At 56.0% G+C, this 21,606-nt stretch overlaps 4 protein-coding genes across 4 annotated transcripts; 1 reads left to right on the top strand and 3 right to left on the bottom strand.

Annotated features, from left to right (window-relative positions):
* Positions 1-3,091: 3,091 nt before the first annotated feature.
* On the top strand, positions 3,092-4,771 carry SPBR_03465 (uncharacterized protein; the record flags this gene model as incomplete). Its single annotated transcript, XM_040761756.1, has 1 exon — positions 3,092-4,771. One exon carries the CDS (start codon positions 3,092-3,094, stop codon positions 4,769-4,771), a length of 1,680 nt encoding a protein of 559 aa, XP_040623088.1.
* Positions 4,772-5,570: 799 nt separating this feature from the next.
* SPBR_03531 (uncharacterized protein) lies at positions 5,571-6,341 on the bottom strand (the record flags this gene model as incomplete). Its single annotated transcript, XM_040761822.1, has 2 exons — positions 5,571-6,169; positions 6,251-6,341. The coding sequence occupies 2 exons, from the start codon at positions 6,339-6,341 to the stop codon at positions 5,571-5,573; spliced, it is 690 nt and encodes a 229-aa protein (XP_040623087.1).
* Positions 6,342-7,905: 1,564 nt separating this feature from the next.
* Positions 7,906-11,241, bottom strand: SPBR_03413 (uncharacterized protein; the record flags this gene model as incomplete). Its single annotated transcript, XM_040761704.1, has 1 exon — positions 7,906-11,241. One exon carries the CDS (start codon positions 11,239-11,241, stop codon positions 7,906-7,908), a length of 3,336 nt encoding a protein of 1,111 aa, XP_040623086.1.
* Positions 11,242-18,517: 7,276 nt separating this feature from the next.
* SPBR_03427 (uncharacterized protein) lies at positions 18,518-21,017 on the bottom strand (the record flags this gene model as incomplete). Its single annotated transcript, XM_040761718.1, has 3 exons — positions 18,518-18,605; positions 18,695-18,761; positions 18,830-21,017. The coding sequence occupies 3 exons, from the start codon at positions 21,015-21,017 to the stop codon at positions 18,518-18,520; spliced, it is 2,343 nt and encodes a 780-aa protein (XP_040623085.1).
* Positions 21,018-21,606: the final 589 nt, after the last annotated feature.

Genomic DNA, 21,606 nt, shown 5'->3' with positions numbered 1-21,606 from the left:
CCTTTGCGATTTGGCCACTTTCTTGTCCCTCGTGTTCGGTTGCTCCTGCCAATTTTCATCTTTAGTCAGATTTGGGTATCGTCCCCGTCCCAAATCCCCCTTTGTGCCACCTTTTGTTCCCCCCTTTCATATTATCTTTGATCCTCCATAGACGACACCTCGACGGCTTGCATCAGCCCCTTCACTCATCTCTTCCTCCCCATTGTTGACCCTTTTACTACTTCGACTTGCACTTACAGAACATGGTCCGACGGGACCCTTGCCGGCGGCTCCATTATTCCTCTACGAGCACAAAGACCACAACTGGCTGGCAACGAATAAGACCAGGCAAAGCGTTTCAAAACCGACGATGCTCCAGCAGCAGAGCGGCTTGTGCGTCCCCTGGTCACGAATCACGCACGTTGGACTGGTTCGTATTCCCGCTTTTAAGTTTCTTGGTTCTCCGTGGCTCCACCTGCCGACCACGGAATATCACACTGCTGTATTTCCTTGTCCTTGTTGCTCTTCATTGCTCATTGCCATTGTGCTCTCTCTCTCTCTCTCTCTCTCTCTCGCCGCTCATTGTTTCCAAGGTGCCTTTCGTTCGGTTCGTTTTGATGCTTTGGTGATCTACCGGAACCAAAGAGTCACAAGTATTCGTTGATCAGAATCATGCCGAACTAACCATCATCCTTGGACAGGGTACCGGGAATATAAGAAATAAAATAAAAATAAACGGTTGCCACGTACAGACTTGCACCACTCAACGAGCACCCAAATAACGACAAATCACAAAGAACAGATAGTCGCGTCTGAGGCCCAATGTTGCTGGCCAGTTCTAACAAAAGAACAAGACGAACACAAAGAACACATGACAAAAACAGAGCGAGACAGCTCCTAATGGACAGAAAAGGCACACGCCACACACAAGGCTTGCTTCCTACCTAGGATGCAGGACGAAGCCACAAAGGAAGAGGCAGCCGCGCCCGAATGACCAACAATCAAAGACGGATCATGGCCGTTCCGTGGCAGTTGTCGTCATCGCTGTCGTCGTGGGCCCAACGGACAACAGGCAGTTAAAATGATGGTCATACACTGCCCACGGCACACAGAATGGAAAAAGAAGAACCAAAGGCCCTTGTGGGCGAGCCTCTGAGCCACTGTCGACCCCCCTGGTCTGGCGCCCTCGAAATCCATGCCAGATGTTGACAGCCAACGGATGAATCGAGCATGATAAGTGCCGAGACACACTGGCCAATGAGCGTCGATTTACAACACCTCTATGAAGCTGTAAATGGAGGAACCCCTGCAGCCGCTGCGAACCGCGACGAAAGCGCTTGCATTTGGACTTCAAGAGAGACAGTGGCAAGAAAAAGGCCAGACAAGCCAGCGACGAACAATTCTCTTCGTGGAAAAGGCAAGAGAGAAACTCCCAAAGCTCCTGGGCCTCTCGTTTTGCTGCACCCTGCGTGCGCGCGAAACGTGTGTGCCTCAGATCCGGGCGGCGGGTCGCTCACCACGCTCGCCATGGGCGCCCCAGTGAAACATCTCGTGGCCCCTGGGCTGTCGCACCAGCCAACCATTTCCTCCTGACGTCGCCGCACAGAACCGGCCCTGTCTTTTCTGCCTTGGCTGCTGCTGTTGCTCGCTGCTCTGCTATCCCTCTCCTGTTATTCTCACCTAACGGGGTTTTGCGACAGTGTTACGGAGCACATTCATATGCGCCGGTGCAGCACGTATTGAGCCTTGGGGAGGGTACCATTCGTCTGGACGGTCTCCAGCCTATTGTTTCGATGCAATCCTCCCGTTCCCCTACGTGCTCCACGCTGCTTGCACCTTGCGATGCCGTACCGTCTCTGCCATTTTTGTGAGAAAGGTACCTCCCACGTTTTCTCGTTCTCCTGTATCTCCTACCAAAAGCGTGCGCCCCGCAATTTCACCGTGTAAGTGCTCTGGTGATTGTGTGCAGAGGCATGCATCTTTGAATTACGGAGTATGTCGTATGTGTGTGCGCGATTGCGTCCCGTCACCACGATGGTCAGAGCCCCTCTTTCTCCCCAGCCGGGGCCACTTGGTCAAACACAGAAACACTCAATGAGATCACTGGCCACCGGCGATCCGTCCATACATTTTCGCGTATGCCTTGTGCCTTGTATTTTTCGTCTGCAGAGGATGGCCAAGTTGCGCTCGGAAAGCTCCTTGAGCAGGGGCCGTCAGAGTCATTGCCCATCTTGGTATCGTGGTCCGCACAAAGGCCAGCCAGTCGTTTGTTCACTGTTTGCGCCGTTTTGTCCATCGTCGTTTGTTCATGTTTCTCTTGCTCCCCGTTTCTCTTTCTTCCCCCTCTTTCACTCGCTTTCCATTGTTTTCCCCTTCATCTTTATGCCTCTTCCTTTCTTTCACGAGAGTCGGTCTTTTGACAAGGTTCTGTGTTTGTTCGCTCTCACACCTTTCCCATCCTCCGTATCCTATCTTTTGACAGTTGCATGTCCCTTCCTTTTTGCTTGACGCAAGAACCAGGCAAACAGCAAACAGAGCCATCCGATCGGCCGACCTCACGGCCACGACTCGTCCAAACGGCCCGTTCATGAATCACTGGCCTGGCTGCGCCTACTCTTCTTATATCTAAAGAGGCCTTCCCCCCGTTGCCGCCGACCACTTCCCAGGCGCCTGGCCGCCTGGCCGTTTGCTTCTATTTTGGGCCTTTTTCTGTTTTCGTCTCTCGTCGACTCTTATTTTCTGCTTTATTTTCGCTTCTGCGAAGCAAACATTCTTGTGTTTCCCGACTACCGACATATTGATTATTCGAGCGGCCTCCAATACCTGGCCTACCGCTGTTCTCCTCTCGACATTTACAAAACTGTTCCAGATCTGCCTTCCCGTCGATCCTGGCCGCATATCGCCAACTCACTTACACGGGCGAAACACAATAAACAAACGGAAAAGTAACAAAAATTTAACGGACACGAAAAGCGTCACTTTCATGCGACAAACGTCGTTGCGCGACATAACCAAAGGGCAGAAAGAACAACAAGAAAGCAATTCCCACTCCGACGACATAGCGACTCCTATTACCCGTGCGTCCATGGCGGAGAACGCACGCTCTCCGGCCATGACGAAGTCGCCGCTCCGGGCGGCTTGGCTGCTCGCCGCCGCAGCTTCCTGGACCACCATACAAACCGCAAACGCCCTCTCCATCCCCGTCAACAATTTTGGTGCTGCCATCTTCGATCGAGCGACCTCTGGCTGCGCAAGCGGCTTCTCGACATGTCCGGGATTCACACTGCCGAGCAGCTTCTGCTGCCCTGCCAACTCGGTCTGCAATGTGCTCGCTGGCAACACGACGCTTCTCTGCTGCCCGACGGGCCAAAACTGCACCGTCATCAACCCAATCACCTGTGACTTGTCGCAGCAAGATCCGGAGACCCATCCCGAGGCGCCCATCAAGACGTCCGCTCTCAACGGTGTCATGACCAAGTGCGGCGACTCCTGCTGCCCCTTTGGCTACAACTGCAACGGCAACGGCCTCTGCGTGATGCAAACCAACCAAAATGCCGCGCCGCTCCAGAACGTCCCAACGACGACGGCTACCAAAGCGGGGACGTCGACAGCGACAACTTCCACAAAATCATCATCAAAATCTACGTCCACGGCGTCAGCATCACTCGCGCAAGCTGGTGGCGCGCAGATGACCACGACTGCGGATTCATCCGTCACAGTCGCCGTCTACACGGGCACGGACACGGCGACGGCGGCCGCACCAACAAGGACGGACGGCTCGTCGGGCACATCCGGCACCGGTGTCAGCGAGAGCGCCGTGGCCAGCGCTGACGACAAGTCCAACGGCGCCTCGGCCGCTTCGATAGCCGGAGGGGTGGTTGGTGGCCTGGCGGGTGTGCTGCTGATGGGAGCGGCTGTATGGTTCCTCTGTGGCCGCCGTCTGACCAGGGGCGGCAGTGGAGGTGGAGGTGGAGGCGCCGGCGGCCGCGGAGGTGGCAGCCGCCTCGGCAGCGGCATGAAGCAGCGCGACCCAATGAACTTTATGTCGGACGCCAACAAGCTCAACCGCTCGACGTCATCGTTTGGCAACATTATCAACAACCCGCTCTCGATCAGCTCGCCCAAGCCACAGGGCGATGCCACGGCCTTCCGCACCGACTTTATTCGCAAGCCGCCGTTCTCGGGCGACTACTCGCGCCCGGTCACACCAGCCAGCAGCTTTGGTGGTGGCATCGGGAGCAGCGGTGATGCGCCCAGCTCCACTGTCGGCTCTGTCGGCTATCCGAACGGCCGCGCGGCACAGCAGCAAAAGGGCAAACCGTCACCGCCCGGCGCCAACCTAGACCGCGAGCTCCCTTCGCCGCCGTCTCCGTCGCCTCCTCCATTGGCCCTCCGTCAGGCGCGGGACTCGATTTCGGTGCCCCCCATCCGGGGCATGCGCACTTTGCCGCCCCGGGTGCAGCAGCCAAAGCACCAGCCGCGGGAGCCGAGCACGGAGGAGATCAACGTGGGCGTCGACCCGAGCATCATTGCCTTTGGCGGCAACTTTGCCATCAGCCCGCCGGGCACACTCCTGCCGCCGGGCCGGGCCGCGGCGGCGACGACGACCAACAACACGGCTGGCAACGGCAACAGCTACACGCTCACGGCGTCTGACGCTGCGCAACAGCGAAACCGCAGCAACGATCGGTTGACGACGTTTAGCAGCCTGCTGCAGGCGGCCAACCTGGATCCCCAGCGGCCGTATGTGCCCAACAGCGTGCAGTCGTCGCCGGCATCACGACGGCGGTAGTCTCTTTTCTCTTGTAGTCATCACTCCTACGCTCATACGCTCCTTTATTTGCACTCCTTTTTTACTTTGATTCATTCTCTTTCTTTTGTGCCCCAAGATACCAAATAGAGATCCGCCAATTACCCACGTTCCCAGCGTCGTCCATTGCCGTTTTCCCGTTTTTCTTCGCGCGTCGGCTGCCACTCTTTTACGCAACACAGCTCTCTCCTTTATCTTCTTGTTTGTGGAAGACGACGTTCCGTCTTCAAGCACACTCCTTTTAATTTCTTACCTTTGTTTTAATCCTGACGTACTTCATTTTGTCTTGTTTCATTTTGTCGCGGAGTTTTGGCAGGGCACAGCATCCCCCCTAGCATAGACGCTCACAGCATGAGCATCATCCAACTGATGACTTTCATTTTTTCTGCATTGGAACTGGACGAACATTGCAAGGCAGTACTCTTGGCAGGATTGGCGTTTGTTTTTTTCGTTTGTGCTTTCATTGTGCTCCTTTCTATGTACTTGTTGACTGATATTTATATGCCATTTAATCATGTTACTATATTGCATACGTCGTGGCAAAACATCAAAAAATGAAAACAAATTGAACAAAAAAGGGCAAACCATATACAATGTGTGATGACCCGGAAATCGTTTTCTCCTATTCTGCGATTCGTCGGCCGTTGTCGGAGTCTTGCAGCATTTCGCCTCGGCCACGACCACTCGATCGTTCCCCTTCCTCTTTCCTCCTTTCTTCTTTTCCCATTTCCCTTTCTCATGTCCCATCTCCTCTCTACCACGCCCTCCTCCAGCTTCTCCTCTACTGCTTCTTCTTGGTGCTCGCCGAGGTCGGGCTGTTCGGGGCGGCGGCGGCAGCGGCGGCGGCGGCGTCCTCGGCGTCCTTGCGGTCCTGCTCCTCGTAGTCGTCGGCCTCGCGGCGCTCGGCGTACCACTGGCCGGCCTGCAGGATGAGGACGCCGACGAGGACGACGGCCAGGATGGTGTTGGAGGCGGAGAGGACCTTGAGGGAGTCCTCGCGGCCGAGGACGACGTCGCCGGAGAGGGGGCCCGAGTGGGCAAAGGCGGCCGGGTCGTCCCAGATGTCGGCGGAGACGGTGCGCAGGCCCTGGACGATGTTGGAGATGTAGATGCCGGTGCCGATGAGGTAGAGGACGAGGGAGGCGCCGTCAAAGAGGACGTTGGCCTCGGAGGGGCGGAAGAGCTTGATGAAGAAGCCAAAGAAGCCGACGGAAATGACCATGGACAGGAGGCGCGCGATAAAGGGCGGGCTCTGGTGGATGAACTTGAGGTGGATCTCGAGCTGGTCGTAGTAGGCGGGCGGGACGGGGGCCGACGTCCAGAGCAGGGGGAAGTCGTAGGGGAAGAAGGCAAACAGGATGCCGAGGAAGAAGCAGACGGCTGACAGTGTTAGCGAGATGGAGGGAGAGGGAGGGAGAGGGAGACGGCGAACAGCGTGCGTTCGCCGACAAAAGGACATACGGCCAATGATCATGAACGTGGCAAAGGAGTTGGAGCCGCGGTAGTTCTTGGAGCGGGTGGTCTTGGACCAGTCGATCCACTGGGTGGCCATCGTGACGGCTGCGCGAGCGTGACGCGGAGGTGTGCGAGCTGAGCTGCGTGTCGTGGGTGTCGCGTCGTGATGCTTGGGCAAAGCAAAGAGGTTGTCGCAAATGTGGTGAGAAAGTGGTCGGAGAAAAGTGGTTGCTGCAAGGCGGGTATGAAGGGGAGAGATACACGTTAATTATGGAGTAAGCGCGAAAGAGAGCTGGGCGTCTGTGCGGACCGAAAATACAGGCGGGCGGCGCGGGAAAGACGCTGGGCTGGCAGGCGGGACAGCTGGGAAGGTACCTAACGGGCAGCCAGGAAGTAGCGACCAGGAAACGCCTCGGTATGTCGTAGTGATCGGCAGCCGCTTAGAATAAAGCATGGAAGCTATAAAAAGGAAGTAGGAAACAACGAGGTCGAGAAGGTGTACGGAGTGTAATTACAGACGACGTACATTGTTAAGAGTTACTTGTAAAACTACCTGTAAAACTACCTGTAAAACTACCTGTAAAACTACCTGTAAAACTACCTGTAAAACTACCTGTAAAACTACCTGTAAACTACCTGTAAACTACCTGTAAAACTACCTGTAAAACTACCTGTAAAACTACCTGTAAACTACCTGTAAACTACCTGTAAACTACCTGTAAACTACCTGTAAACTACCTGTAAACTACCTGTAAAACTACCTGTAAAACTACCTGTAAAACTACCTGTAAACTACCTGTAAACTACCTGTAAACTACCTGTAAAACTACCTGTAAAACTACCTGTAAAACTACCTGTAAAACTACCTGTAAAACCTGTAAAACTACCTCAGAAAAATAGACTGCTGAAAGCCTTATCGCAGACACCGACGTGAGACTGTTTTGGGAAGGAAGTGTGGAGCTATCAGTACGAATTACTCTATATTAATTACTTAGCATCGTGCTGTTCGCAAAGCAAGAGCGACCAAGCAGCAGCACTCTGTCTCGCAGCCGTAATTTGGCCGTTATGAAACCAGAAGCAGAACACTCCTAAAATGACTCTTATTATTCTCGGTGGATTTGTGACATCTTGCTCGCGTTCAGCACTCTCAAATGATGCAATCGGCTCAGGCAGTGTGTTGTGCGTATCTTAAGATATGTCTTCAGCGGAAACGCGCGGAAAAGGGGACAACCACTAAGCCGAACACAGAAGGTCAGTGGCGCTAGGCAGCCTACAGCTGATAACACAACTAACTGCCACGCCGCAAGGCATTTCGAGACAGACTTCAGAAATATGTGAAAAACACTCAAATTCGAACATAGTATGCTGTAAATCGTACAGGAAAACAATAGATGGCAAGCTAAGAAATATGCTGCAGGGCGAAGACAGAGTCCACCGATGCATCGAAACATCGTTTGTCCAACTAGGAAAAGTAAATAATACATCTCGAAAGGTAAAAGGTAGTCGTTTGTTGTACAGAGTGGTATAATAAAAGAAAATCGACAAGGAAAGGGGAAAGGGGGAGTCGGCAAGAGCGGCAAGCCTTGGGCCCCAAATTCACACGCAAAACCAGAACGCTGCACAAAGCCAACATCGTCACGTCACTTCAGTCACATCACCCATCATGCCTGCACGGCGCTCTTGCCCAGCGTCAGCTGTCCCAGACTCAGCGTCCGTGCCGCCTTCTTCTTGCGCGTCGCCTCATCCGCCTTGCCCGTGGCCGTGTCGTGCGCGTTGTCGTCGCCGTAGTTGTTGTAGTTGTAGTGGCCGTCCAGAGGCGTCTGGAAGCCGCCTTCCGACTCCGTCTCCTCGTCCGCCGACAGCGACGACACGCCGTGCCCGAGCGCCTTGGCCGTTTGCAGTACCGACTCGGCCTTGAGCTGTGCAGCGGCCGCCGCTGCCGAGGCCGCTGCCGACTGACCCCGGAGGCTGCTGGAGCTGGGCGCCGCAGCCAGCGCCTCCCGGCTGGCGCGAGGCTTGGCAGCCGCCGGATCGCGCAGCATCGCGTACATGGTCGTCGACAGAGCGTTCACGCGCTCGTTGAGCTTCTTGACCTGCGTCTCCAGCGTCTGCCGCACCGCGCGCTCCGACTCGAGCTGCGCCATGAGCTCCGCCGTGCTGCCGTCGTTGGCGGCATTCAGCTGCGGCAGGCTCGTCGCACCGCGGACAGTCGATGTCGATGTCGGCCGCAGAGCAGGCGAGTGGCTGCCACCAGTCGGTGCGAGGGGCGCGCCAGCACCGCCGACGGGGGCCATGATGGACTGCGCCTGTGTAGCCGAGCTGGATGGTGGGTGCAGCGACCCGATGTACGTCTGTCCATCGCCAAACGACATGTGCGACTGCTGCAGGTCCGAGTCGAACGAGTCCACCGAATGCTCCGACCGACGGCTGCTGCTGTAGCGCGAAGACGACGCAAACGGCGTGGCCGCCTGCGCCTGGTAGATGGCTGGGATCGGTGGAATCGCCGGAGGTCCGCTAAAGTCGTCAGGGAACGGAGGCACCGATCGTGGAACCTGCTCTGCACTTGCATCCGACGTCTCTCTGCCTTTGTACCCGGGGACCGTGTGGCACAGCTGGTCGACCACGCGCTCCATGCGATGCATGCGCGTCTCGAGACCGCCAATGCGAGAGTCCATGCTATTGGCCTGCGTGATCTTCATCGGTCCCGTGCCAATGCTGGACAGGTTTCCAAATGAAAACGGCTGAGGAGACGCCGTCGCCGGCTGCTTCGTTCCCTTCTGGCGCTCGCCGTCTTGCTCACTGGGAGAATCAATCGGCGAGTCCGGCAGGCTTTGCAGGAGGGACAGGTTGCCGGTCAGATCATCGTCGCCGCCGTGGAAGGCAGCACCGTCCGTGCCATGTTGCTTGTCGCGTACACCGCGGACGTCGCCCTGATACCCCGTCCCAGCACTCGGTCTGTCCTCATCGTCATCTTCGTCCCGATCGTTGCCCGTATCGTGGGTCGATGACAGCGGCGACAGGAAGGCTGGGTCATAGCTCTCGCGCCAGTACCGGATCTCGTCGTTGCGGCCACGAGCCTGACCCTGGTCAAACGACAAGGCGTGCAGATTCGAAAGCGACCGGGACCGCCGTCTGCTGCTGACATCGTTGTTGGCGTCCAGGCTGTCCCGGCCGTTGGACGTAATGGCGCGACCGATCTCGTTGGGGTCAGCGGCGGCACCACCTCCATTGCGACCAGCAACGCCGGCAGCGCCAAACAAGCTGAACCCCGTGCCCGTGCACAGGCCCAATCCGCCGCTTCCAGAGCCACCGGCACCGCCTGTGACCCAGTTGCGACCAAGAGCACTGCTGGCGCTTCCACTGACAATATCCGAGCCGGACAGGCGTTTTTGGCTCTTACGGCCTTGTGCACTGGCCGGCCGTGGAGAAAGACCTGTCCACCCGCTGCCACTCAGAATGTTGGCATACGTCTCGCTCTTGTTGTTGAAGCGTCGCCGTCCAGCCTTACTTTGTTGTGAGAAGAAAGGGCGGTGGGCCGATGTTGTATCACGGCGGCGGCCACCGCTGCTGTCCTCCATTCCTGCATTTTCATCGGGTCCACAGTCGACCTGGAGAGAGTTCCGTGCGCTATCCATGGCCAGGATCTCGTCGGGGCCGATGGAGTGCGATCGGAGGGCACGGTCGTACTCTGTAATAAGAAGTGAGGCTGAGCGTTTCGGTTCGCTGTCCCGCGGCCGACCGAGCACCGTGGGGTCGGACCGCACACTACGGTGTTGCAATGCGGGCTGCTGCTGCTGCTGCTGCTGCCGCTGCTGCTGTTGCTGTTGCTGTTGCTGCTGTTGTCGATATTGGAAGCCCTGTTGGGAATCGTCCATATCATGTGTGTTGTTGTCAGGATCTGCGGCAATGGTTGGCAAAATCTGGCTGTCGGTTTTCTTGCGGCGACTAAACAGCTTACTGAACGCGCCACGCAGCGTTGACTTCTTCCTCTTCGGGCTGCCGCTCACTGTGTTTCCAGCACTGGTACCGGCGCCGCCAGATGACATGCCGCTGGCACCCGAGTATCGCAGCGTGCTGGACGGGTTTGTGCGGTGGCGGAAGGCTGGCGACGAAGCCGAGTTGGCAGCGCTCACGGTGCCACTTGCTCGAGTGCTGGACACGGCACTTGGCCCGGCACTGAGAGGGGGTGGACTTGAGCCTGACGACTGCGCAGGTTGCTTGAATGAGCTCGGCTGATCTTGTGGAAGATTGTACTGGAGCCGTGGCTGGCTCTGTGACGACGGTGGGGGTGCTGTGGGGTCCGGGAGCGGAAGCTGCGGTTGTTGCAGCTGTTGTGGCCGTGACGAGAGATCGGCCGTCGGTATCCGTCTGTGCCCGATTGTGTAAGCGGCAGCTGGTCTGACTTTCGGGGATTGTAACGATGGCATTGGCTCTGCAGAGTCCGCCGCTTCACCGTCGCCCTGGTCGACATCATCTTCTGTGGGCTCAGAACCAGTGGCTCCTTCGAGCTCCGTGATCGAAGCTCCACCTTCGCCAGCTTCTGCGACTTCTTTTCCCTCCCCTTCTACATGACCCTCTTCCTTCGCCTCTCCTTCTTCCGCGTCCGAAGTCGCCTCTGCACCTGCGCCTGCACCTTCGTCTTCGTCAGCGCCTTCATCAGCGTCTTCATCAGCAGCTTCATCTGCTGACATTTCAACCTCGGAGTTCTCCAGGTCTTCGGAAAACGCGCTGACAACGGGCGGCGGCGGCGGCGAAGCACGGGTTGGCGGTGGTGGCGGAGTAGGCAAAGCGGAGTCTGGATCCGGTACAGTGACCTCCTGAACTGGGACCGGTGCTGGAGTTGCAGCTGCAATCTCACTTGATGCCGGTGTTTCGAGCGGGTCGGGGAAAGGAATTGGTGCCGAGATGCGGCCGCGGATCGACTGGCGACTTGGCTTGACCGTGGCTTGCGCCGGACTCGAGGGAGTAGCCGATTTGAAAAATGTAGCTCTCTTCATGTTGCAGTCGAGTTGAGACCGGCCAGGTATGAAACGTGAAAAAAAAAAAAAACAGAAGAAAAAATAGACGAGAAAGGACAAGAAAGGGCAAGAAAGGCCGAGTCTCAAGAGAGAGTTTATGTGACGAGTGGGCAGAGGATTCTCGAGAGGCTGCTCAAGACTATGAGTCCATGAGGGGTCCCTGAAGCCAACGACCAAAGCGTCCCGTCGAGTGTAAATATAGAATGAAACGGCTGGTCCTTTGTAGCGGATCTGTGGCCGCTGGCAAGAGACGAGGAATGTCTGGCTCTCCCAACCGGAGGAGCGCTCTCCTCTGTTGTCCTCTTACACCTCGTCCCGTCGTGTGGTGCTGCACGTCATTTGTTGACGAAAGCTTGCTGTCTGAGAAACAAGAAAAGGGCAGCGCAGATCGACGATCGCGTACGGACAGTCACCGCGACGTGAAGTAAAAGACAACGGAAAAGTAACGCGAGAGCCGAGGGAAAGACTAGACAAAATGCAGAAAATGTCAAATGGAATGCAGTTAATGCACCGTTCTGGCAGAGATTCTATTAATTTTGTCTCGGGCGGTCCTTGGTGACGGAAGGGAGAATGAGACGGGGTGGTTGATCGCCCGCCTTTTCCGTAAATAGAGTGTAAGGGGTACCGGTTGATGCGTGATGCGTGATGAGCGTCAACGGCGACGGAGAATTAAAGAACAAAAGTAAAAGAATGACAGTGACGGAATGATCTTGGTCGAACCAGCGGCAGATACCCAAGGAAACAAAATCAAAAATAAAAACAGGCAAGCGAGTGTCGGAGAAGATAAGAAAGCAAAGCAAAGCAGAGACGAAAGACAAGGCGGCCAACGAGGGAAAGTACAATGGCTAGAAGAAAGCGGGAGGCGAAAAATAATAAAATGGAAAAGGCATTAAAGAAAAGAGAGTGCGTGTCACAGAAAGCAAATGCAAGAAGGAGTAAAATAAGAAAAGGAGAGGGATGGAGGGGAACTATTCGTCGAACAACACTTTAGAAGAGAAAAAGAGACATAGAAAAAGAACAATAAAGGAATAAAAAGTTGTCAAAGGTGGTGGCACTTGGGCAAAGCAATCCTGGGCACAGCATCACGTATCATATCGAGTACGTGCTCCGTGCTGACCAGCACCTGCGACGGTGGTCGATCCGGGGGGTGTGGGTAAGAGATTTAGGCGTGCTGCTCTGACGAAACGGAAGCTTTGTGAAAGCCGAAAAGGCCAAAGAGGGGAGCTCTAGGCCAGATGGACGTTGAAGACTACCCTTGTCGATAACGAGCCAAGCCCGGCGAGTCTGGGTCAACAAAAGAAACAGAGGAGGGGGCGTGGATGCTTTCGTCGATTTCGTGCGTGCATGTAAGTACTCCGTACACTACACTTGGAACGACGAACGGGGCAATCGACCGAGAGCAAAGAGCAGAGCAGCGTGTAGAACAGAACAAAAGAAAGGTCTACGGCTGTCTGGAGATGCAATACGGTCTGAGTCTGAACCAGGACGAACAGCCCGCCCAGAGAAAGTCGATAGCTCAGAGCAATAAAAGGCAAAAAAAAGACGGGCCGTTCATGTTGTTCCAGGAAAACGTGTAGTTCGGGCTGCATCTAGACGTGCGTGGTTTTGTAGAGATTGCCCTTGCAGAGGTTGTCTTCCGTGCCTGTCATGGTTCTGGAATAGATTAAGTGCCTTGTTTTGTCGGGCTGCAGCAGCAACTCACATCCTATTGTCTTCTGTGGTTGCTGACTCTGTATTTTGCTTGGATGTGGCCGGCCGTCGAACATGTCCATGGACGGAAAGCCACGCCATCCGCATCCGTCAGACATTGCTGTGCTGTTTCCGTGCCCTCCACCCAGGACTGGACAGCATGTCGACAACACATCTGGCGGGCTTGCGAGGAGGACACAGGCCACATCCATGAAACAACCGAGTGGCTCCAATGGCGGGCCCAGGAAGGTTACGAATGGAGATCGTCAAGTACTGTACCCTGAAGAAGACGACTGGAGGAGCCATTTTTGGCAGCAATGGAACTCTGGGATGCGGCCGCGAGTGGCTCAGGGGGCGTGTTTGGTGGGCTAGCAGAGTCGCAGAGTTGCTTTCTGGATGGGACAGACAGGAAAGGGCAAAAGCGTGCAGTTGTGACAGGGGTATGGGCAAGCGAGAATAGCTCAGAAAGTCTGCACGGAGCCACAGCACGCCCAGAGCCCCATCAAGGAACTGAGTCTTCAGAGGTGCAAAAACAACCCAAGCAAAAAAGGGGATGCTGTTTTCGGGGGGACACAAAGTGGCGGTGGGGTTTTGGGTTGAGAGTTGGTGTGTGTGGAGATGGGTCGGCAAGACGGCGGTCGACGGCGGTGCATCCATAGCCAAGCATCAAGGGTTGGACGTCGAGGAGACAGGACGAAGACAAGAAGACAAAAGAGTGTAAAGGCTCAAGTAAAATGTCACAGTCAGTGCCTGTCCACCTCAGAGTTCCATCCGATGCACGATGCAGCCATTAAAACGTGTAATCGAGCGAGTCTTTACGTACCGGCGGCTGCCCACGGCGTGGCCATCCGGAAAAGTAAATTGCGAGGCGCCGGAGACAAAACGTTGACAAACGGCGACGACAAACGACGGGGCAGAATGGCCATCCGCGTGGCGTGCTGTTTACTTTCCCCGGTGCGACTCTGAGGAGACAGATGCGCCATTTGTTTCGAGTCTGCTTTGTCTGCCTTGTGTGCTGGGTCTCCCGTGCGTGTTGACGTTCCCATCCTTTTCCGTATCTTGTATCTTCTTGTATCTTCTTGCATCTTCTTGCATCTTCTTGCATCTTCTTGTCTCTTCTTGTCTCTTCTTGTCTCGTCTGCATATCTCGACATGGAACTGAAGCGGAAGACGTTCCTCATTCGTACGGAGAACTAGTGCTTCAGTCTGTTCTGCGAACAGACGTTTGTCTTTTCTAATTGAGCCTCGCAGGCCGCGACTGGGAGCTTCGGGGACGTTAGAGGGTAGAGGGCGTGTGTGCGAGGGCGGATCTGTTGTGCTTTGTGTTGGTGTGTTGCGAAGGTTTGTCTTCATCTTGATTTCGGCTTTGGGACCCATTTTTGCTTGGAGCTTTGTTGACTCGTGCAACACGATAGCTCCTTCTCTCGCAATGCTACTGGTTACGACGTTCAAAAGTTAAATAAAGAAGGCGGCGGGGTCGTATTGCACTAGACAAGAGCATGCAGGTAGCATGGGATGCGCCTTCTCCTTTTGTGTACGTGCAGCAACCCTCATGTACGGCGCAAATGAAGGGGAAGGCTAAGACGGCAGAAGAGGGCGCTCTTTCCTCTTTCCCCACGGTGAGCAATAGTAGGTTCTCTTAAAAAAAAAAGAAGAAGAAGAAGAAAGAGAGAAGCCACGAACGAGGAACGTGAGCGGTTGCCGTTTGCCGGAAAGAACGAGCAAACAACAAAGGCCGGTCCTTGCCTCTTTCCTTGTTGGACATCGTCCGTAGAGAACGCTGCAAAGCTCGGGGCGGCAAGTACGGAGGAGTCGGCACGGTATGCACAGAAGCTCTTGGTGCGACACACGGTGGGGTTTGTCTCTCCCCAATTGCTTCTTTCTTTCTCCTCCTCGAGTCTCGGCAAACGGACCAGAAAGCTACGACAAATGCCCATGTACAGCGACTGACTCCAAAACAACGATTATTACGGTAGTAGATACTACCTCGCGTGGCAACTGACGGCGAACGGAAGCCACTTGCTCCTTTCCCCCTTCATCGCCCACAGGCTCCTTCCATGTTGTGTCGTAGTATTTACTGTAAAGGGGAAGGTGGAAACGAATGACAACCAAAAAGAGGGAAAGGACAACAGAACAGAATGGTCACAATCTAAGCGACATACTTTCGTAGAGAAGGAGCGATGTCTTCAGGCGCATCCAAGGGAAAGAGCGACACCGCTGTTGCCATTGGTCTTGCCTTCTGTCCGATAGTTGCATTTGCCATTATCGCAAGCAGCTGCGACTGGCGAAAAGGAGAAATCTACGTCGTAATACATCCCATCGCAACCACACTCTTTTTGCATGGCATGCACACATATGCACCGCCATTCGCCCCCGGCGGCAAATGCTTCCACCTCGTCCAGTCGTCCAGTTGGCCAGTCGCATTTCTCTGATCACCTGGCCTCCCGCCCATGCAGACTCGGGCTAGAGTCGTCCCTCTTCCCATGGGCGAGTCGATCGTGGTCCAGGAGCACCATCGGATGGCCGCGGCACGGATAGGGACATCGACATCACGGTGCTGCTGGTCTGTTGACCAGAATTTGGCTTCGGCGGACTATGTTAGCGCTGGCCCCCAACCTCTGCGAAGAGTGAAAAAGACAAGGCACCAAAGTGTCAAACTGCAGCACACGAACAATACTTGGCGGCTGCTCGAATCCTCTTTTGAGCAGCCTCCATTACAGTGCCTGAATCGACTGGCGCGATACAGACAGTAACATAAGGAAAACACTTTACCCCCCTTTTGTCTTGGTCCGCTGGTGGTGTTGTGCACGGTGCAATTACTTACAGGATTCATGGGCGAGAGCCCGGAGCTGAAAGTCGAAAAGAGAGACCGAAGCCAAGATCACGAGTTTTTGTCCATTGTCAGGTTGAGATGGGCGTTCAGCTGATGCAAAGTACTGATGAGTGAGAATTCGGTATAGCAAAACGCAACCACCTCCCATCAGCCCTTGGAGATCCCGGCCGGCGGTCTCTTGGTCCACCGAGAACAGCGACATCAACCCACACCCCACGTATGTGAAAGCAGCGCATTTGCATCCTCCAGAGATCCAACACAGATGCAGAAACAGACTCTCAGACACTCGGACTTTGGCCCAGAAACCTAAGCCCCCCAATAGCCCAGAGCCCGGGTACGCCAGAGGCTGTTTGATCGGCCCTGGAACTCGTGGCGCATCGCATCCTCTTGCAAGCGGCTCCCAATGGGGTGGTAAGGTAACCTGGTAGGTGGCGTGGGAACTGAGAAAGAAAAAAACACACAGACGTGCAATGCGAGACAAGACTACTTTGAAGCGGCGCAGTGCATGTCGTATATGTGTCGCACAATATATGGCCAAAGCGTCTTGAAGAGTGTCAGGAACCAGGTAAGACAGAGACGACAACGACTCGCGTTGTGAAGCGACGACGATACGAGAGCCTCTCAGCGGCCTCTACGCAACATTGCCTCGTGCTTCATATAAACGAGTTTCGCCACAAGGGCAGAGGTCAATATAGAGCCAAGTGATGAGCAATTGGATGTGCTTTGTCCTTCTCGTTAGGCACGGCATGTGGAAGCAGTTTGTTGCAGATGTTGTCTGTCTGGGACGAATGGCATCAACGAAGCAGCCGGGCATGGCCGTGGCCTGCTGCAAGTCATAGATCACATCTATGCAAGCCCAACCGAGAGCAGCGATCCGTTGGTTGTCCGCCACTCCCGTCACCGTTCCAGGCAATGTACTTTGCCTTTGCTTCTATTTCTTCTTCTCTCGCTATTCTTCATGCAAACTACCTTGGCAGTCGCCCGGGCATCCCTTCCATTTCCGCCTCTACTTTTCTTCAACACCCTTTCTTATCCCTCACGTCGTCCCGCATTGCGCTACCCGTGTACGAAGTACAGGGCCTCTGACTGGATGAGAGATCTGCGCTGTCCGCTAAATTGACTGGCGAGGGGGGTTGCAAAGGCGCGTCTATTCCCCGGTGTAGGCCAATGAAATCAAGGAAGAAGCGGCACCAGACAGGCAAGGCCATCTAGAGGCGAAGAGCGCATACCGAAAATCAACAAGCGGAGACGGACGAGCGAGCAACAGGACAATGCGCATCAGCTTGCATCAAAGGCGAAGTGGGAGGCAGGTTTCGAAATGAGCCAAAAGAACAAGTACAGTGACAGACAAAGTGCAATGCAGGGCCAAGGAAGGGGAGGAGCGGACAAGTGACAAGTCAGAAAATAACGTCGACAACAAGAGTGACGGACTCGAAAGGTTTCGAAAGCGTTTCTTTTTACGAGAGGCTCCGAAGACGCAGCTCCTTTGCGAGAAACAGGAACGAAGCATCGCCATATGGCACAAGTCGTGTTCACAAGTCCACACGACTCACAAGCGGCACTTGGTACGTCGTGTTTCCCCTTGTTTTTCCCCTTACTTTTTTATTTTCTTTTTCTCTCTCAGCGGGTTTACTTTGACATGTTTTGTTAGCTATTTATTCTATTTCTGGGTTTATCGACATGTCGACTTTTAGCATGCAAAACCTGAAACAAGGTCAAGAAGTCGCACGCGAGAGACATGCAAGACGCATTGCGACTCTGACCCCATCTGAAGTGCCCAAGCCGAACTGAAAAACTAAAATGCCGACAGACCCTGGGCATCGTGTTTGCTGCGTGTCGTTTTCTTTCCGCATCCAGACTGGTTTGCGTCGGTGAGGAGCAAAGACGGAGAAAACTCGCCAAAAAAAGGACAAGAAAGCAAGCCCCCCCCGGCCCATGACTCCATCTCCCATGCTGCATGGTCCATGCGGACCATGTCTAGTCAGGGACCAAGTCTGCTCGACCCATGCGCAGTCTCGAAGGAGGAGCTGTCCGCTGTGAGCCCCTTACTCTGTCTCGCTTGTCCTGGTTCTCACCTGGAGATGCCCGGCGGACGGGAATGAAATAGTAGTACTCCGTTCGTCGTGCGATTCATGCACAAGAAGCTCCGGCCTTTACGCAACGAAAGACAAAACGGTAGGAGAACAAAGAAGGGAAGCTGCTGGTCGGCACTTTCGTCATTCGTCTGATATGTGCGAGTACGGCATGACGCGACATGGCAGGCATTAGGGACCGAACCAGACCGGACCCGGCCAAACCGGATCCAACGGCCAGATAGAGAAGGGCCAGGGAAAAATCGAGACGACCCGGAACCAAAGAACGACTGAAAAGGAAGGCCTCTGGAACTAGAAACAAGACTCCGCCAGGTACCTGGCTTGGACGAAACGGGGAAAAGACCGAAGCAAAGACGTGCAGCGTCTTGCGGTCCTTTTTGCAATGGGGCGACGACGCATGGACGGGCGCAGTCTCCATGGCATTACACAGTATGGCGCATAGCGCTCTTCCACGTTTTTTTACCTTTATCTTTTCGGAAAAAAGGGGCATTCGGGCGATCACCACCCACACTTTCACCTTTGGCCGTCGCATGTCTGGTTGGTGGAAAGTCGCTCTAGTGCAGAACCGGCGGATTTGAACGACGGGCCGACCAGAGATCCTTGCGAGTTAGTCGGCCGCGCACCATGTCCCCATTTGGCATCATGACTCGGCGACCACGGCCGACGCGTCGGGATACCGTAAGTCGGCATTCTCCTCCAAGAAGTCCATCCAGCTCTTGAGGAAAGCGCTGCCTCTACAGTGCACGAGACGTCAGTAGCTGCAAAGCAGATCAATGAAAATAAGAGACAAAAGAGACAAGAGGCAATGTCGACGTACCGCTTGACCGTCTCAGAGTCGCCGATGACCGTGAGAGATCGCTTCGGCCGCGTCATGGCCACTTGCGCTATGGTTAGCTGGCTGGAGGATGACGACGGGAACAGAATCGTACGACGACCGGGGCAAGGGACCCACCGTTCAGCCGCCGCTTCTCGGCGAGGAAGCCCACGTCGCCCGCTGCATTGCTCCGCACGAGACTCACCACGACGGCCTCCTTCTCGCGACCCTGGAAGCCGTCCACGCTGCCCAGCTCGATGCCCGGGAACTCTTGCTTGAGCGGGCCCGACAGCAGCGCCAGCTGCGCATTGTATGGCGTCACGACGGCAATGTCGGCTGCCCGTAGTCCGCCGTCGCGCACCAGAGTGCGCACATGCTGCCGCACCAGCAAGGCTTCCATGGCGTTGCACTTGCTGTCGCCAAACAGGCGAGCCCTGGCCGATTTGGCGTCTTTGCCATCACCGTCGTTGTTTGACGCCTCCTCCTCTGTCGTCTCGGGAAACTCGCCGCCTTGCGTGTCTATAAACACCAGTGGCTCGCGGGTCTCGTCGGTATCGGCCACGGTCGAGGCAGCCGCCCCGGATTCCGCGTCTGCGCTGTACTGGATGTCTCGCAGCAGCCGCCCCGCCACGCTCTCGGCGGCCACCAGCTTGCCCTCGTACAGCGTGTCTGAGGGGAACCGCATGATGCGCTCGTGCATGCGGTACTGCGTCGTCAGCATGCGCTTGATGGAGCTGCCGTGCAGGTCCAGCAGACGGTCAAAGAGGGTGTACTCCAATGTCATTGCGGACCCCTTCTGTCCCTTCTGTCCTGTCTGTCCCGTCTGTCCCGTCTGTCCCGTCTTTGCGTCTAGAGAGAGCTTGTCCACCGGCAGGCGGCTGGCAGCATCAGTCGCGGCACCCTCTTTGCGCGGGGCCGTCTTGTCATTTGTCGTCTTCTTCGTCGTGGCGGCCACCTTGGCTTCCGCTTTCACCGCCTTGACCGTCGGCGGCAGCTGCAGGTGGTCACCCGCCAGCACAACCTTGCGCGCGGCGAGCAGCGGCACCCAGCACTGCGCCTCCAGCGCCTGACTCGCCTCGTCAATCACCACCACGTCAAACGCCGGCGCGGGGCCGTCCACCGACGACGACACCCGCAGCTGCGACCCGCCCGCGCCGTGCAGTGTCGCCAGCACCACCTTGCTGCCCCCGACCAGCTCCCGCGTGCACCGCCGTTCGCGCTCGCGGTACTCGCGCCGCAGGTCGCGCAGCTCGCTGTAGATGGCCCGCCGCGCCGTCTTGTTGGCCGGGCCTCCCTTTTGCTTGGGTTTCTTGAGGTCGGCCTGCCGCGCGTCCATGTCGGCCCGCACGTCGCGAACAATGGCGCCCGCCGCCGACGTCTGGGTCAGCACGTCCAGGGCGTGGCCCAGCACCGAGGGCAGCAGGCGTGCCGGATGGCCCAGGCGCACCATGGGAACCGCATGTGGCGCCAGCCGCTCGACGAGGTTGTCGACGGCGATGTTGGACGGCCCGCAGACGAGCACGCGCAGGCCGCGGCGGACCAGCTGCAGGATGAGCTCGACCAGCGTGTGCGTCTTGCCCGTGCCCGGCGGGCCGTGGATCAGCGCGACCTCGGGCGCCGCCAGCGCGAACCGCACGGCGTCCTTTTGCGAGTCGTTGAGCGTCGGGTCGACCCATTCGACTGCGTTTGCCGCGTCCGCATCGGCTGTCGTCGTCGTGGCGAGCCCGGGCGACGACAGCCCAAACAGCACCCGCATCAGCGGCGTGTAGTCGGCCGCCGGCATGTTCTGGATCGCGCGCATCGTCGACGCCATGCGCTTGTGCGTGACCTCGTCCGCCAGCTTCACCAGCCACACGCGGCTTTGCAGCAGGGTGTCGACATGCTCATCGCTGGCCGCTTTGCTGCTGCCGTCGCCGTCGTCGTTGTTGTCCACCGCCACCTCCAGCGCCGTCCGACGCACCCGGGTCACCACGCCGTGCACGCCGCGCTTCTCGAGGTCGCGCATCTCGCGCTTCTTGGCGCTGCCGCCGGGCTGCTCGGCCACCAGGACGACATCGCCCGTGCGCAGGCCGTGCTCCGGCAGCTCGTCGCTCGACGACGTGGCCGCGTCCCCTTCCAGCGTCAAGACGGTCCGGCCGCCCATGCCCGTGCGGCGGCCACCGACCACCAGGTTGATCAGGGCGACACCGGCCCGCTGGAGTGCTGCTGGCGTGTGCCCGCCGACCGTCTCGGCCGTCTGGGCGATTTCCGACTGCAGCTCGGCGGCGAGCAGCTCGAGCTGGGTGGCCGCAAAAGCGGGCACGTCGACAGGCTCCGGCTGGGCCATTGTAAGAGCGGGCGAGGGGAAGGGGGGGAATACAATACGGATGTCAGGGCGAGTGGGAATTTGAGAACAAAACCTTTGGTATTTGTATGGTTTTTGCAGTCGGCAATGTTTGTTGTGGGATGTGACCCGCTGTAGTGACGTCGACGCCCATCGATTTTATTGGCTGGAGCTTGGGAGCTTCATGAGCCAGTTGACTATTACAACGTATTTTAGCTGCAATTCACAAACGGCCAGGACTCATCACGACAAGGTCAAGAAAATTTGTACTGAATTTTGATTTCTTGATATCTGTGGTATTTGGCTCGCGGGGTGCTCGCTACCTTTTGCAAAAATAAACATCGACTGAAGTCTGGGTTTCCTTGTAGAAATTTGGATGAAACAAACGAAATAGAGCAGTGGAAAAGCGAAACAACAGAAAACAGAAAAAAAAAAACAGGTCCAGAAAAGAGAACAAGAAAATGTGTACAGTCAAGTGAGACTCCAAAAACGTAGAATCTGCTGATAAAAAATAAGAAGTAATAACGAAATCGTCCAAATAGGGCAAACGTCAAGGGGGCTTTCCTTCAGTCTCGTCTGTTTTTTTCTTCGT

This window comes from Sporothrix brasiliensis, assembly GCF_000820605.1.
Source record: "Sporothrix brasiliensis 5110 chromosome Unknown Cont13, whole genome shotgun sequence".
NCBI classification, from domain to species: Eukaryota; Fungi; Ascomycota; class Sordariomycetes; order Ophiostomatales; family Ophiostomataceae; genus Sporothrix; species Sporothrix brasiliensis.
Note: the sequence above shows the minus strand (reverse complement) of the source record. Positions and strands in the feature narration are given on the sequence as shown.